The following is a 15,271-nucleotide window of genomic DNA, read 5'->3' as shown; positions in this document are numbered from 1 at the left end:
TAGTATATTTTGTATTTAGTATATAAATTAATTTTTGGAAAAGGCTGATCTTAAAGGCTTGAAACATTTGCCCATGTCAATATTCTCCACCTTCTCAATGACCTTCTTCATGAAGTCAAACTCTAGTCCAGACTTAAGCCTGTCTCATTGCATATTGTAAAAAAATAAAAATAAAAAAAAAGTTCTGAATGAATTGAAGAGATGCTGTAAAGGAGGGTACAGAGACTCTCTTGCATCCAATGTCTAGAGGAGCTGACTCTCAGGCATCACTCAGACCAGACTCTTGTGATCTGTAGACTATGATCCATATGACATTGGACATCAGGGGTCTCAAGTTCACAGACACAGGACTGGTCCTGAAGCAGGAGAGACGTCAACAGTTTCAAGTTTTCTCCTTTTAAGGGATTCCACAGAGATAGCCACAGTATTGAATCCAGGAATGAAACCCAGCTGGGAATGGAGAAAGTTGCAGGTCCACACACCCCTCTGGGTGGAAGCCACACAGGGCCTTCATGCAGACACCTGAGAAGCTGTCGGAACATCTGCCCTGGCAGCAGGGCATCCTTCCCATGGAGCACCCGTCTGCAATCTAGACATGGAGGAAGAAAAGAGAAGAGGCAAATAATGAACACCCTTTGGTTTTCACACTGTGCATCTCTGCATGCACCTCACACTCGCGGTCTGGAGGTGGGGAGAAGCAGCAGCAAGGGAGGTCAGCCACCCCACTCTGAGGTACAGGGTAGGTCGTGCCTTCACCCGTCAACTGTGCTCTGCTGAGCCCGGGACAACCTGCACCACATGCCCTCTGCCCCTCCTCATCCCCAGCTGCTCTGCAAGACTCCCACCTCACCCTCCCCTCATTCCACTCATTTCTTAAAAATGACCATCCCACATACCACACTGCTGAGAAGGAGAGGAATGCAAGAAGGACCACAAAAGCAACGGAGCCCAGGCCAGCACCCACCATCTGCCACAGTGTGAGTGACGAACCTGTGGGACGAAACCACACACTGAGGCCTCAGCGCAGCACACCACAGCCTCCCGGGAGGGGCACACGACCCAGAGCTGGGCCCCACTTAACACAGAATCCCAAGAATGCCCCACAGTGCCTTTGTGGCCCCTGAAATTGTCCTGCAGATGTGAGGCTTTGGGAAACCACAATTTCCGGGCATTTCTAAAAATAGTATAAAATCAGACCATACTAAAGTTTACAAAGGAGAAAAAGGCTGATCTAGTGAGTATATAAATACTATACTTCCTATCAGACCTCTCAGGTGAGTTACACTTGATAAATTTTTATGGGCAGTTGTCCTTTGCATGGAGAAAGAATTCATTCTGAAATCATCTGAATTTTTGGACCAAAAATGTTAGCTCCAGTGGTCAAAGATAGCAGACAAATATTTCTATTAAATACAAAGATATTCAACATTCATTTTTCCTTATACCTCAACAAGGAGAGTACCACTCTGCTCAATAAGTTGCTATGGGGATAAAATAAGAAAAATAGGCATAAAAGCATTTTAAAAGACATACATTCTATTTGGGGAGCATTACATGCCAACTCCAGGGAGAACCCAAGTTACAAACTGAAAAACACCCACATTTGAACAGCATATTTGGGCCAAAGTGACTAAATCAGAACTTCATGTCCAGACCATAGCAAAAACTGTCTGAATTTTCAAACACTTACTTAGCACTTACTATGTGCCAGACACTGTTCTAAGCATCTCACAAATGTTAACTCATTTAGGGAGCCTCCTAACTGAGTTTTACACTGGGTACTATTATTACTCCCTTCTTACAGAAAAGGTATGGAGTGGTTAAATACAGTTCTTATCTTTACAACTGGGTTAAGGGCAGTTTAATTCTACTGGAAACTCTATGAGGCACCTTGCACCAGCAAAAGCAACCATGGAACTCACCTCTTGTTAAAGAGTCCAGCAAAACCTACTGTCTCAAAAAGTGCTATCAGGGACTTTCTAGAAAGACATGGATTACATTGTTTGGTTGCTTTTAGTATTCAGAAGAAAAAGACCTTGCCATTTTAAGAAGCTAGAATGTAAAAAGGAAGGAAGAACAGTGGTTCAGCCTTAAAGAAGAATGAAATTATGGCATTTGACAGTAAATGGATGAAACTGGAAAATATCATGCTAAGCAAAATAAGCCAATCCCAAAAAACCAAAAGCCAAATGTTTTCTCTGATATGAGGATGCTAACTCACAATAAAGGGGCAGGGGGCTAGGGAAGAATAGAGTTACTTTATATTAGGTAGAGGGGAGTGCAGGGAGGGGAGGGGTATAGGGGTAGGAAGGATAGTAGAGTGAAACAGACATTATTACCTTATGCACATATATGACTGCATGACTAATGTGATTCTACAACATATACAATCAGAAAAATGAGAAATCATACTCCATTTATGTATACCAAAGTGCATAAATGTATTCTACTGTCATGGAAAACTAATCAAAACAAATTAATTTTTTTAAAAAAATTTTAAAAGGTAGAAATAAACCAAAAAAAAAGGAGAATGACTGGAATTGCCAGATATGAAGGCACTACAGCCAGGCACTATGGTCCACGCCCATAATCCCAGCAATTAAGGAGGATTTCAAGTTTGAGGCCAGCCTTAGCAACTTAGTGAGGCCACAAGCAACATAGCAAGAGCCTGTCTCAAAATAAAAAGAATTGAGGATGTAGTTCAGTGATACAGCATCCCTGGGTTCAATCCTTAGTACGAAAAAAAAAAAAAAGTGCAATATTGGTGTTAGAGTGGGGCATACCAGCACATTCCTATAATCCCAGCAGTTCGGGAGGCTGAGGCAGGAGGATGGAGAGTTCAAAGTTCACCTCAGCAACTTAGCAGGGCTCTAAGCAACTCAGCAAGACCCTGTCTCTTAAAAAAAAAAAAAAAAAAAAAAGAGGCTGGTGATGTGGCTCAGTGGGTAAGCACCACTGGGTTTAATCCCAGTACAAAACAAATATTGGTGTTAGGGTTTAGATCCAGAATGTGCCCTGAAGATTCATTTTTTAAGGGTTGGTCCCCAGAGTAGCAATGTTCACAGGTGGGACTTTTAGAAAGTGACTGGATCATGAGGGTGCTGACCTCATTAATAAATTAAGCCACCTATTAGTTCATAACTGAAGGGGTTATTAGGAGGTGGGTCCCAGCTAGAAGAAGTAGGGTACTGGGGATTCTCTCTCTCTCTCTCTCTCTCTCTCTCTCTCTCTCCTCTCTCTCTCTCTCTCTCTCTCTCCTCCCCTCTCTCTCTCTCTCCCTCTCTCTCATCTCCTTCCTGGCCACCATGAGGTGCACAGCTGTACTCCACCACATTCTCCCCACCATGATGTTCTGCCTCACCACAGACCCAGAAACAGTGGAGCCACTTAGCCATGGACTGAAACCACTGAAATTGAGAGCCAAAATGTCTTTGCTACTCTAAGTTGATGTTCTCTAGTATTTTGTCATAGCAACAGAAAACTGACTAATACAACCAGCATATAAATGAATACACTGGAACAAAATAGAAAGCTTAGAAACAAAATCAACTATATCGTATCATTGCAAAGATGGAATACTGCAGTCAGGATGTCCAAATTTTTCTGAACATCATACCTCACTAACAGTGCGACTTTGAGCAAGTTATTCAGCCATTCTGTGCCTCAGTTTCCATACTGAGGGATGATATAATGACAGAAATAACAACAAAATATCCACATTATAAAGTTATTGTTAGAACAGTTACAACAGTACCTGGCACAGAGAAAGCAAAAAGCAAATGTTAGTTATTATTAATTATTATTGTAACTATTGTTTTGTTACCATTGCAAATCACTGAGGAAATAATAAACTATTCATAATTGGCATGAAGGAAGTTCATTAACCATTTAGAATAAAGAAATTTTGATGACTAGAACTTATACCTTATACCAAAATAAAATCCAAAAGGATTAAAGACTTGAATTGAAACCTGAAAGATTTAGAAAATGTTGGTGAATATTTATATAATATTAAAGTATGTATGAATTTTCAAAGTATATCTATAAATGCATGAGACTTAAAGAGAAAGAGAGACTTAACCACATTAAAAATCATATGCTTCATTTACCAAAACTTACCATAAGCAAAATTAAAAGGCAAATGGCAAACTGGACAAAATATTTGGGATAATAGGCAAGAGGTTAATACATAAAGAGTATTACAAACTAACAAGGAAAACACAAATATTCCAATAGTAAAATAAACAAATTATATGAAAAGGTAAATCATACATAAAACATGATCGCAACACCAATAAACCTTTGGTTAAATGCTCTCATGCAAGTAATTAAAATGTAAATTTAAAAACTGAGATGCCACTTTTGGATGCTAAATTTGCTAGGCTTTTGTTTTTGTTTTTATTCTTGAGGACTGAACCCACAGTGCTCAGCCAATGAACTATGTCCCTCGTCCTTTTTATTTTTTGAAATGGCATCTCACAAAGTTGCTCAGGCTGGCCACAAATTTGTGATTCTCCTGCCTCAGTCTCCCAGATCACTGGCATTACAGGCATGCATCACTGTGCTGAGTTTCTTTTTGTTTTTTAAGAGAACACACAGCACTAGATATGGGAGGTGAGAAAAAGGGAGAGCTGGTACTTTCCCGATCTACATGTTTCATTCAATCTATCCAATCTTTGTCATCACTTTTATACATTTTTCATTTTTTATTTTTTGTGGTGCTGGGGATGGAACCCAGGGCATCATGCATGCTAGGCAAGCGCTCCCATTGAAACACATCCCCAACCTCCTATTGGGGATAGGATATATACTTGAAATATATGTATATGTATAATATATGTATATATATATATATGTGTGTGTGTGTGTGTGTGTGTATATATATATTTCTAATCTTTGATTAATGAAAATATTAACTGAAGATGACTTGGAGATCCAGGTCATGCATATTCCTGGATTTGATGACTATGAAATGTTAATGAATTGATACCAACTTCACAGTCATTCGGCTTGTTTCTATGCCTATATATGACCCCCGTGTCCCTGCACTATCCACAAAGGGGTTATGAAGTGTTTGCTGAAGTCAAAATACATATGCCTGCCATATTTCCCTGACCAATGAGGAACTCCATGCAAGAAGGAGAAGGACCCAGCCTGATCTCTCAGAGTTCCTTGCTGTCTTGTGGAGACTGCTGTTGCTTCTCCCAGACACACAGCTCTCCCTTGAAGATCTGGCCCAGCCTTGACCTCGAGTTATCATCATCTATATTTTTGGTGACTCCCTTTGTACAGAGTTTCTTATTCTTTGCTTATCTCTAGTCTTGTTACATCTCTCCTTTTCTTCCAGATTTCTCCAAGATCACTTGCAATGGTTTATTCATCCCATTTGTTGCATGAACCTGCTAGAATGAGCTTCATCTACGTCAGGAGACTTTAAACTACGTACAGCAGTTAGCTCTGCCCATGCTTTCAAATATCCTCCCACAAGCCAACAGGATGAAAGTCAGGTTCCTTGTGACCATCCATCGGCAGGATTTATCCTGAGCAATGGAAGCAACTATTCCTTACTCTAGATATAAGTATAGAAAAAATGACCTTTATGTATTTTCCATAGCATGATTTAGATTTTGGCTCCATGTATGATTTTTGCTGGTGGAACAGTTCTTGGTTGTATGTCTTTTTGTCTCCGTTGCTTAGTACTCTAAAAATCTGCAAGAAGACTCATTTTTGTAGTTACACGGGCTTCTTTAGGTACTTCCTCTATGAATTCCTTACTAAGAAAATTTGTGACTGGCCAATTTGAATTGTTTTCCATAGCCTTATCATCCTCTGGTGACCCTCCTTTCCACGGTCTCATGCCATGGAATCAGGATCATCTTTCTTCTGAATCACCTATAGAATATTTTTTAGAAACTCAAGTGACTCATGCAATATGTCCCAGATTGATTACTCATTCTTGGAGAAAGCAAATCCATTAGAACTATACTTTTTAAAGTTTTTTTTTTTTTAATACAGTCATAGATGAACAGCACTGCCTTTGTTTTATTTGTTTATTTTTATGCAGTGCTAAGGATCAAACCAGTGCCTCACACATGCTAGGTAAGTGCTCTGCCACTGGGCTACAGCCCCAGCCCCTAGAACTATACCATTGTCTATGGTGGCTCCCTCGAGAAGAGTAGGGCCCAGGCAGAGTGATGGGGTCTCCGCTGGACTTATCCTTAGCTCCTCCTCTAGTGGAAACATCACAGGTACTAAAGAGTAAGTTAGAGGGGCTGGGGAGATAGCTCAGTTGCTAGAGTGCTTGCCTTGTAAGCACAAGGCCCTGGGTTCGATCCCCAGCACCCAAAAAAAAAAAAAAAAAAAAAGGAGTAAGTTAGAAAGGACTTAATCCTACTCTCAGAATTTGTGACAGCTTGAAGACTTCTTATGGGTGTGGACATTTCTTTTTTTCCACAAATTTACACAGGCCTGGGCTGGGGATATAGCTCAGTTGGGAAACTTTTTTTTTTTTTTTTTTCCCAGTGCTGGGGATCGAACCCAGGGCCTTTTGCTTGCAAAGCAAGCACTCTGCCAACTGAGCTATCTATCCAGCCACTACAGTTCAGTTGGTAGAGTGCTTGCCTCACAAGCATAAAGCCCTGGGTTCAATCCCCATCACCGCAAAAAAAAAAAAAAAAAAAAAAAAAAAAAAATTACACAGGCCTGGTCATTTCTCAAAAGCAACAATTTTGTTGACCAAATAGTACCAATAGTTAGCAACATGACATACATAGTGTGTTCAATTTTTCTCTGTTATTTTAGGGTCTTCTCACTTCAAATTCCTGCAGAGCAGGAGATAGTAAAAGAGGTCAAAGTAGAAAACCAATTTAGACATAAATGAGTAATGTTTGATAAATCAGCAATACTGTTGTATTCATTTTTAATTGCACCTTAAATTACCAGACATTTAGGTAGCTCTCGCTCATTTATTAGCTCACAATCCTGTGATCTGAACGTTCAGGCACACTGTAACTCCTTCTCTGTTCAGAGGTGGGAGGGACTTTTAGAAGGCTGAAATTAAGGTATCAGGGGGCTGCATTCCCTTCTGGAAGCTCTGGGGAAGTAACAGCTTCCAAACTCATTCAGGACACCAGCTAAATTCGATTCCTTGTCATTGTAGGACTAAGGTCCCCAGTGTCTCACTGGTTGTCAGCTGGGGCGGCGGCCGGGGGGCAGCCACACTCAGCTCCGACAGGCCACGTGGCCCTCTCAGCTTCAAGATAGCAGGGGAATGTCCCTGGGTCAAATTCATCTGAGTCTATGAATCCCCAACTTCCCCTGTCTCTGACCTCTAGACTCAGATTTTAAAGGTTCATGTGATTAGGTCAGCCCCATTGGGATAATCTCCCTACTGGGGACTTTAATTACATCTTCAAAATACCTCATCAGCAATATATAGAACGGTCTACATGAATAACTGAGAGAAGGTGGGTATACAGCAGGGTCCAGGAATTTTAGGGGGTTACCTTAAAATTCTGCCTGCCACAACCGTGAATGCTTTAAATTATTTGTGTGTGTGTGTGTGTGTGTATGTGTGTGTGTGTGTGTGTGTCTGCATAAACAGTATATACAATTGTCCCTCAGTGTCTGCAGGGGATGGTTCCAAGACCCCTTGAGGATACCAATATCCACAGATACTCAAGTCCCTTGTATTAAATGGTGCAGTAATTGCATAAAATCTATGTACATCCTCCTGTATACTTTAAACCATCTCTAGATTATTTACAATACCTAAATGTAAATGCTGTGCCAATCATTCTTATAATGTTTTGTTTATAGACAATAATGACAAGGGAAAAAGTCTACACGTGTTCAGTTACAGATGTAATTTTGTTCCCCAAATATTTTTTTATCTGCAGTGGTTTGAATCCATGATGTAGAACCTGCATATACGGTGAGCCAACTATATATATGTACACATATACTCTAAGTTTATATCTTGATGCACATTTTTTCTGGCTTGTTTAATAAGTATTACACTTACTATGCTTCACTTCCCATAAATCCACAGGATCCGTAACCACTGGCTAATTCAGTACATTCTGACTGAGCACAAAACGTGTGTCACACTGTCCCAGCTCTTCAAAGGCTCTCCCTGAAGGGTTTGAACTTAACAAGAAGAGCTCACCAGTTGCTCTAAAGTATACCAGAATGGCTAAAGAGGAGAGAGAGAGATCTTATCCTGATGAGGAAACTTAAAAAGTTTCAGGGAGGAGATGGCATTTGGTTTTAACTTTGAAGAGCAGTGGGATTGTAATAAACAGTAACAGACAGGTTATAGGGCAATCCAGGTGGAAGTAATTAAGGCATCGTACAAGGAAAGACATGAAGGAGAGAACACTTGGGCCATACCCAGAGAACAGGTGGCAGGTCAGTCTGGATGAGAGAAGCAATTAGAGGAAATGCTGATATCAGACTGAGAGGTCTTAGAAGCCAGGCTAAAAATTAATATAGGGCCAGAGAATAAGTATCAGAGGAAATAATAAAATTAGTGCTGCTGTTTAGAAATATGAGTCAGGCGGTGACATGCATGCTGGAGTGAAGAGGGAAATTCTGAAATCTCATGATGGAAGACTCACAAGGAGGCTTTACCAGCCATCTACAGGATGAAGGCTTGGGCTGCGCATGAAGGCTGTGCATGCAGCATGTGGACCGAGAGAACAAGGAGCGGTCACTAGTGACTCAGAGGCTTCATGCCTGTGATGAAGAATGCTCCCTGTTTACACCTTATTATTATCTGCATGACTCAAGAAACCATAGACTCATGGTGCTTTGTGGCTGGAAGGGATTTCAAGGGCCCAGACAGAGGTGACTGAGGACTAGCCAAGTTATATATCATTTCAAAGACCCTGGGCTGATTAGTAGCTTGACTCAAGCAAGGAAGCCCAGGTCTCTGCATTTGCTATCGGATGAACTACTCCCTGGTACTCATCTCAAAGTTCTGTTAGTGGCAATATGCAAAAGGTAAATCGTATAATCTGTCACTGGGCAAAAGGCCAGAATGGGACTGAGGGTTAGCACAAGTGAATTGGAACAATTTTCGGCACTAATTTGGATCCCATTTCTCCCCAACCTTTCTGAAATGACAGTCTCCAAAATTTTTTGAAAAACACTTCCCAGGGAACAGTACACACACATGTACATTTTAAACATAGATAAATACATACTAGAATTGCCTTTAGAAGTTCAACAGAACAGTGGGTTTTCTCTTGCCTTCTAGAGCTTTCCAGTGGTTTGAATTCAAAGGATCAAATTCTTTTTCCAATATTAGTTCTTAAGTTGAGGAGAAAAGGGCATTGCCAAAAGCCACTTGAATATTCTCACAGCAAGATCCCTCCTATTAGCTAACCCACGGCAGCGCTCTGGTTATTTCTTCTACCCGATTTGAATGTTTTCCAATCATATCAAACAGTTGCTGAGTGGACTCTGGAAGCTCTCGTTTCTGTATCTGGAAGCTTGCACAACTTAATTCTTCTCTACAAGCACGCCTTTTCCTTCTGGGAATTCTAGACCTATCGCTAGAATTTCAGGGAGTGAACTGACAGCAATTTTTTCAAATGTTGGAAGGTGTGATTGCTTCCTGTGCCCTGTGTTTAACGGCTTCAGGAAAGGGAGCTTGGCCCATGTCCACACAAACAGAAAAAACACTCATCTTTGTAAAGTGCCCCATGCTGTCCAGCAGCCAGCAATCCAAGATGGCTGAAGGGTAATTCACCTTGCCCAGCTGATGAGCCAACTCCTTCACTCTTATTGACGTAGGTTTGAGTAGAGTGTTTTTGTTGTTGTTGTTGTTGTTGTTTAAATGGGAAATAAGATTGGAGGTGGGGGAAGCAGACCAATGGAGGAAGCCTAATTCCCTGGGCCCCTCCTAAATACTTTCTGAAAAGTACACTCGACCTACAGGATAACAGACAGCACTGAAAAGTGCCACCCATTCGAATCCTCCTGAAAGCAAAAGGTTTATGCTGCTCTGAGGCAGGGGACAGGACACAAAGAGGTTAAACTGATACTGTGAGCTGAGGGTAGAATTCTTTAGCCTGTTGCAAGGACTCATAAACCACGAGGAAAAGGTCCAGATTCCAAGGTCATAAACTTGACATGATTTCTGGTATTAACTACAAACTAATGGAATTCCTGGGAATCAAATCCACTGGCCGTTTGCCTGGTGGTTTTAAAGCAATGTACTGCCTGGGAAGTCCCAAGCCTGGCAAACAGGAACCCGCAATTGCTCAGTCCCTGAGGAAATCTGATTCCCCTCCCCCATAACTCTGCCAATGGAAGAAGAAAGCTGAGTTATACAGCACCCAGCCTGGCAGAGTACAGCAGAGACCCTTCCCACTGCATCCCTTAGGAAAGTTCTGGAGAAAATGAACAAGGGGCGCTCTCCCATCAGGCAGACCCTGAGGCAGCCAAACTGACCAAGTGTCCCACCCTGCCACCTCAGCAGGAGATGCCTCCTTTACCTGTTCAACAGGAGTGGCCACTGTGATGGCCCCCAACCACTACATATTACTTTATATTTTCCTCCTTGCTAACTGAGAGTATGTATTGTGGTTATCCCTATCATGTTAGATACTGCTACTTGAGAATGGTTAGACTTTCCATTTAATCACAGATGGTTAAATGGATCGTGAGAAGCACATCTGGATCTGATCAAAAAGAACATATCATCCCCAAGATTCCTGGTCTTGGAGCTGAATACATAACCAGCCTTTCAATTGTATTCCCCTAGGGTTCCACTTTTTATGGTAGGTGGGATAGTTTCATTCTGTGAAGAGAGGACATTTTTCTTAATATTACGAAGATGCATGACATAATGACGGAGATACATCATGAGAAATGCATCACCTGGCAACACCACTGCTGTACACACATCCTAGAGTACACTTGCACAGACTAAGATGGCTTGCTATCTCGGGTGGTAAAAGCTTATGGGATCACTGTTGTGTATGTGGTCCTTTTTGACCAAAATATCTTTATGTGGTGTGTGACTGTAAATGCATATGTGCACAAGCTACCCAAACGGTAGTAGTTAAGAAACTGCTGTAGCTATTGTTTTGGCCTGAAGCATGTTTTTCCTGTGCCCCTTTTCTAGATGGGAATTTCATTCCCCTTTTGGTACAACCAAAGCAGAGCTACTGATCACATTGCTCGGCCCTCAAGAAGCCACAGGAGTAAAAGCAAAACACAAGAAAAGCCAATTATAACTCCCTACCTCCTATCAACAGTGACTTATCCAATGGATAGTCACTTAACCTAGGAGGAGAGACTCCTTCCTTGAATTAAAAAGCTTTTCATTCTCACTGAAGTTATTCAGCTGGGCAGCAGGGACACACCTCTCCTACAGTAGGAAAAACTAAAACCACCTCACAGGAGAGCAGAGACAAGAGGCAGATAGAAAGGAGGAGCCCATTCACAGTGTCCCTGGAGGCCTGGGTTACAGCTCTTTGTATAACTCTATAAACAATCCCCCACACATCCTTTTTACTTGTGGGTTTTTGCTTAAGATAGTAGGAGCTGGGTTTCTGTCATCTGTAACAGTTTAAAAAGAGATCTCAACATAAACTTGATGCTGCAAATTGAACAGGGAAAAAATAAGGACAGCATTCATAGGCAGAAAATGGTTTTACCTTTCACCTGAGCCCAAACTGCACAGGAGTATCTTCTCACCTGTAAGCAAAAAAGAAAGCAGCACGTTTAACTAGGTGGCACATAGTGTTAGTTTAAACAACAGAGCTGAGAGGCTGAAACCTTTGGTGCCTCAGCTTTTTTACATCTTACTTTGAACTGGAAGAACTTTAAAAGTCCCATCTGGCTCTTCTATCTTATGATTCAGCCATATATCACCAGTGTTCAAGGGACTGGCCTGGGTAGCAGGCACAGAAGTGACCCAAGAGATCACTTCTACAGGTTTCCAAAAGAAAGAACACGCTACAGTAAACACGAGAATGGCAAGAGCTTCATTTCCCTATCAGCTCCAAGCACCTGGCTTTGACTGCCTTGGAGAAGGATTCTAAGGTCACATCCAAGTTCAGCAGAGCTAGTGATGCATGTTATAGGCAAGGTTATGACCTGATACATGCTAATTCCTCAGCTGTCTGAATGACACCTGGCAACATCAGTTATTCAAAATGTATTCAAGAACAAAGAAGAAAGGCACAAGAGCTTGCATAGAAACTCATCCATGGTAGAAGAAACCTACAAACCCATTGGAATGAAATGTCTTCCCTTCTGTGCATCGTTATTAATGTATATTTGTCAATCAGGACTACTGGGATTATCGCGTATGATAAAACTTAACATAACAGTCCCCAGAGGAAGCTGAACAGTAGGGGTTAGAGAAGGAGTCCCCCAACCTCCTTAGGAGATTCAAGTGACAAGAGTTGGCATTCTTGTTTTTGTTTCATTAAATTTTTTTAAAAATATATTTAAACCGAAAATTTTCTTGGAAAAGCTAAAAACAGTCATAAGGTTTTGAATGTGATTAAATTTTGCCTTGAGACTGAGTACGGGGTTAGGAAGGAAGGAAAATGCGAAATAAGCAGAGAAGGAGGTATTTTGAGACCCTGGAGAAGCAAAGGAACTGCAAATAGCAAGGTGGTAACTAGGGAAGTGAAGGTGTTAAAGCAAAGAAATTGGTGGAAGAGGAGAGCGCTTCACACTTGGGCCTTGACCAGGTGTGCATCTTCTAGCACTCGTCCTGAGACAAGTGGGCAAGGAGATGAACAGAAATAAGAGGCAGGAAAGTGAGCTAGAGAATCACGCTTCCTAATTTCAAAATGTACTATAAGCCACAGTAATCAAAACAGTGTGATATTGCCAGGCATGGTGGCTCATGTGTAATCCCAGGGGCTTGGAGGGTGAGGCAGGAGGATCACAAGTTCAAAGACAGCTTCAGCAACTTAGCGAGGCCCTCAGCAACTTAGCAAGATCCAGTCTCTCAAAATAAAAAACAAAAAGGGCTGGGGATGTGGTTCAGTGGTGAAATGCCTTTGGGTTAAATCTCCAGTACCAACAAAACAAACAAACAAAAACAGTGTGATATTAGCATAAAGACAGATGTGTGGGTCAATGAAACAGAATACAGAGTTCAGAAATGAATCCTTGCATATATGTCAAATGATTTTTGATAAGAGTGCCAAGAACATCCACTGGCAAAAAGACAGCCTTTTCAATAAGTGATGTGGGAAAACTGGATATCCACAAGCAAAATAATAACAATAATTGTAGTAATAATAGTGATAATAATAAGTTGGAGCCTTACCTAATATCATATTCAAAAAGTAGCTCAAATGGATCAAAATACTATTGGACTTCTTTGCTATTTGGACATAGTCTTAAAAGTAACCATTGGTTTAATATCAAGCATGTCCACTTCGTATTAGACTTGTATTCTATACAGAATTTAATAGAGTATCTGTTTTAAATATGTATTGATTGAACCTTACAATTGAGATGGTAACATTCTTTGGTCTCAAATTTATCAGTCAAGAGATGTTTTATTAGTATTAAAGTAACTTTGTTTAGTTTCTACTACCAACCCATATGCATTTACGTCATGCTTAGCTTCTCCTAGGTTCTTCCAGATCCTCTGCCCCTGACTGACACAGTTCTTGCTATTCTGTTTGTCCAGCTTGTTACACTTACTAATGATCTAATGAATATTTACTTCTCTGTCTCAAGACAGAATCACTGCTGGAAGAGCACAGCCTTCCTGAGGACAGGGGAGGAGAGAATGGAACCCACGCTATAGCCAAGGAAGCAAATGTAAGGATGAAATGGGGCAGGGCTGTGTTTATCTGTCCCTCTCTCCTGCTTTCCAGGATGAGTAGAGGCAGCAACTTAGGAGGGGTATGGGGAAGATGACAGATTGCTCTAGAGGGTCCTTTCCAACTCAGACATCAGCAGTGCAACAGAATGCAGGTATTCATGAAGCTTAAGAAGAACCAAAGGCAGATCAGACCAAATGCAGATCCATCAAGGTCTCAAAATAATACTCGTAGCGCATTCCATGGTCATTGCATGCAGTGTCTGTCTTAAATACTGGGAAGACACGTGTTCAACCATGCAAACTTCATGTGAAGAAGGACATATAGAGTTCACAAGATATTTTTAAAAACTATACCTTATTCCATTCACTTGTGATTCGTACTATAATGCAGTAATCATTCCCTATTTTCAAGGGCGCATTATAATATTTGCCATAGTATAGCCTGTCTCCAATAGATATATCCACGGTATCATCTGCAACATCTCTGGCCAGCAGTTCTGCAGCCACATATCCATCAGCATCAGAGGCGTTGCTAAAGAACAAGGCAGCCCCTTCGGAATCACAAGAAAATGTGCTTTGGAGAGCCAGGGGAAGCACCACCACCTGATACGTACTGGAAGGAAAAAGAAAGCAGAGAAATTGGCAGAGACTCAGTACACTGGAGTGCCTTGATCAGATGTGCGTTTTATAAAACTCACCTATCAGACCCTTACTTGGAGGATTCATGCATTCATTTATTCAAATTCATTGAAATTTTACTATGAAATAAGTACTTTTCAAGGCACTGGGGTCACAAGACTGGAAAAGAAAAAGTTCTGGCCCACAGGGGATTTACTGTCTGACAGCTCTAACTGTCGTGGAGGGCCAAATTGACCTAGAGTGCTAATGCCAAATGACACTGGCTGTGACCTCTCCAAGCTCCAGCTGCAGAGGGACGCCAAAGACATCCTCTTTAGCTGGGGGAAGTCTGTGGCATGTATAGCTGCCCTGTGTGTCTGCCATAAGGTTGATCTAATCAATGATTTTTCACGTGGGCAAGTAAAGAGTGGCGGTGGAAAGGGTTTAGCAATCACATGAAGGCCAACTGCCTAGAACAGTTAATGTCCCAAGTGGAAACAAAGGCTCCAGACAATCATGTGGCAACTTAGAACTCATGTGATTTACATTCCCTACAGTTCACAGCCTGATACCAAAGTTCATGTGAAATAAATGAGAAGCCAGTAGTGCAAAGTCACCATGAGTTAATCCAGGTTCACAAGGTTTTGAAACAGGAAGAAAGATAAAATGACATGTACTTTCTGAAACTGTTCTCTTAATGTGCACAAAAGAGACGCACTAACAGTCAGGGATCATTTTGTCATGTATTTTGTTATTATTTATCCCAACACACAGAAAACCTGCCAGGAAGGCAACAGAGCAAAAAAAATGCACCATGGATGAGTCACACCGTCCTTTCTATTC

At 41.3% G+C, this 15,271-nt stretch overlaps 1 protein-coding gene across 1 annotated transcript in view; it reads right to left on the bottom strand.

Annotated features, from left to right (window-relative positions):
• Positions 1 to 449: 449 nt before the first annotated feature.
• Susd1 (sushi domain containing 1) overlaps positions 450 to 15,271 on the bottom strand; it is a 108,822-nt gene continuing 94,000 nt past the window's right edge. Inside the window, exons 14-17 of the mRNA XM_047525848.1 lie at positions 14,165 to 14,423; positions 11,670 to 11,709; positions 897 to 990; positions 450 to 589 (exon numbers count right to left, since the gene is read on the bottom strand). Of these exons, the coding sequence (XP_047381804.1) occupies position 589; positions 897 to 990; positions 11,670 to 11,709; positions 14,165 to 14,423 (394 nt within the window). The 3' untranslated portion in view covers positions 450 to 588. The remainder of the gene's footprint in view (positions 590 to 896; positions 991 to 11,669; positions 11,710 to 14,164; positions 14,424 to 15,271) is intronic.

Source organism: Sciurus carolinensis, chromosome 14 (assembly GCF_902686445.1).
Source record: "Sciurus carolinensis chromosome 14, mSciCar1.2, whole genome shotgun sequence".
Taxonomy (NCBI): Eukaryota; Metazoa; Chordata; class Mammalia; order Rodentia; family Sciuridae; genus Sciurus; species Sciurus carolinensis.
The sequence above is the reverse complement of the archived record's forward strand: the minus strand, read 5'-3'. Positions and strand labels throughout refer to the sequence as shown.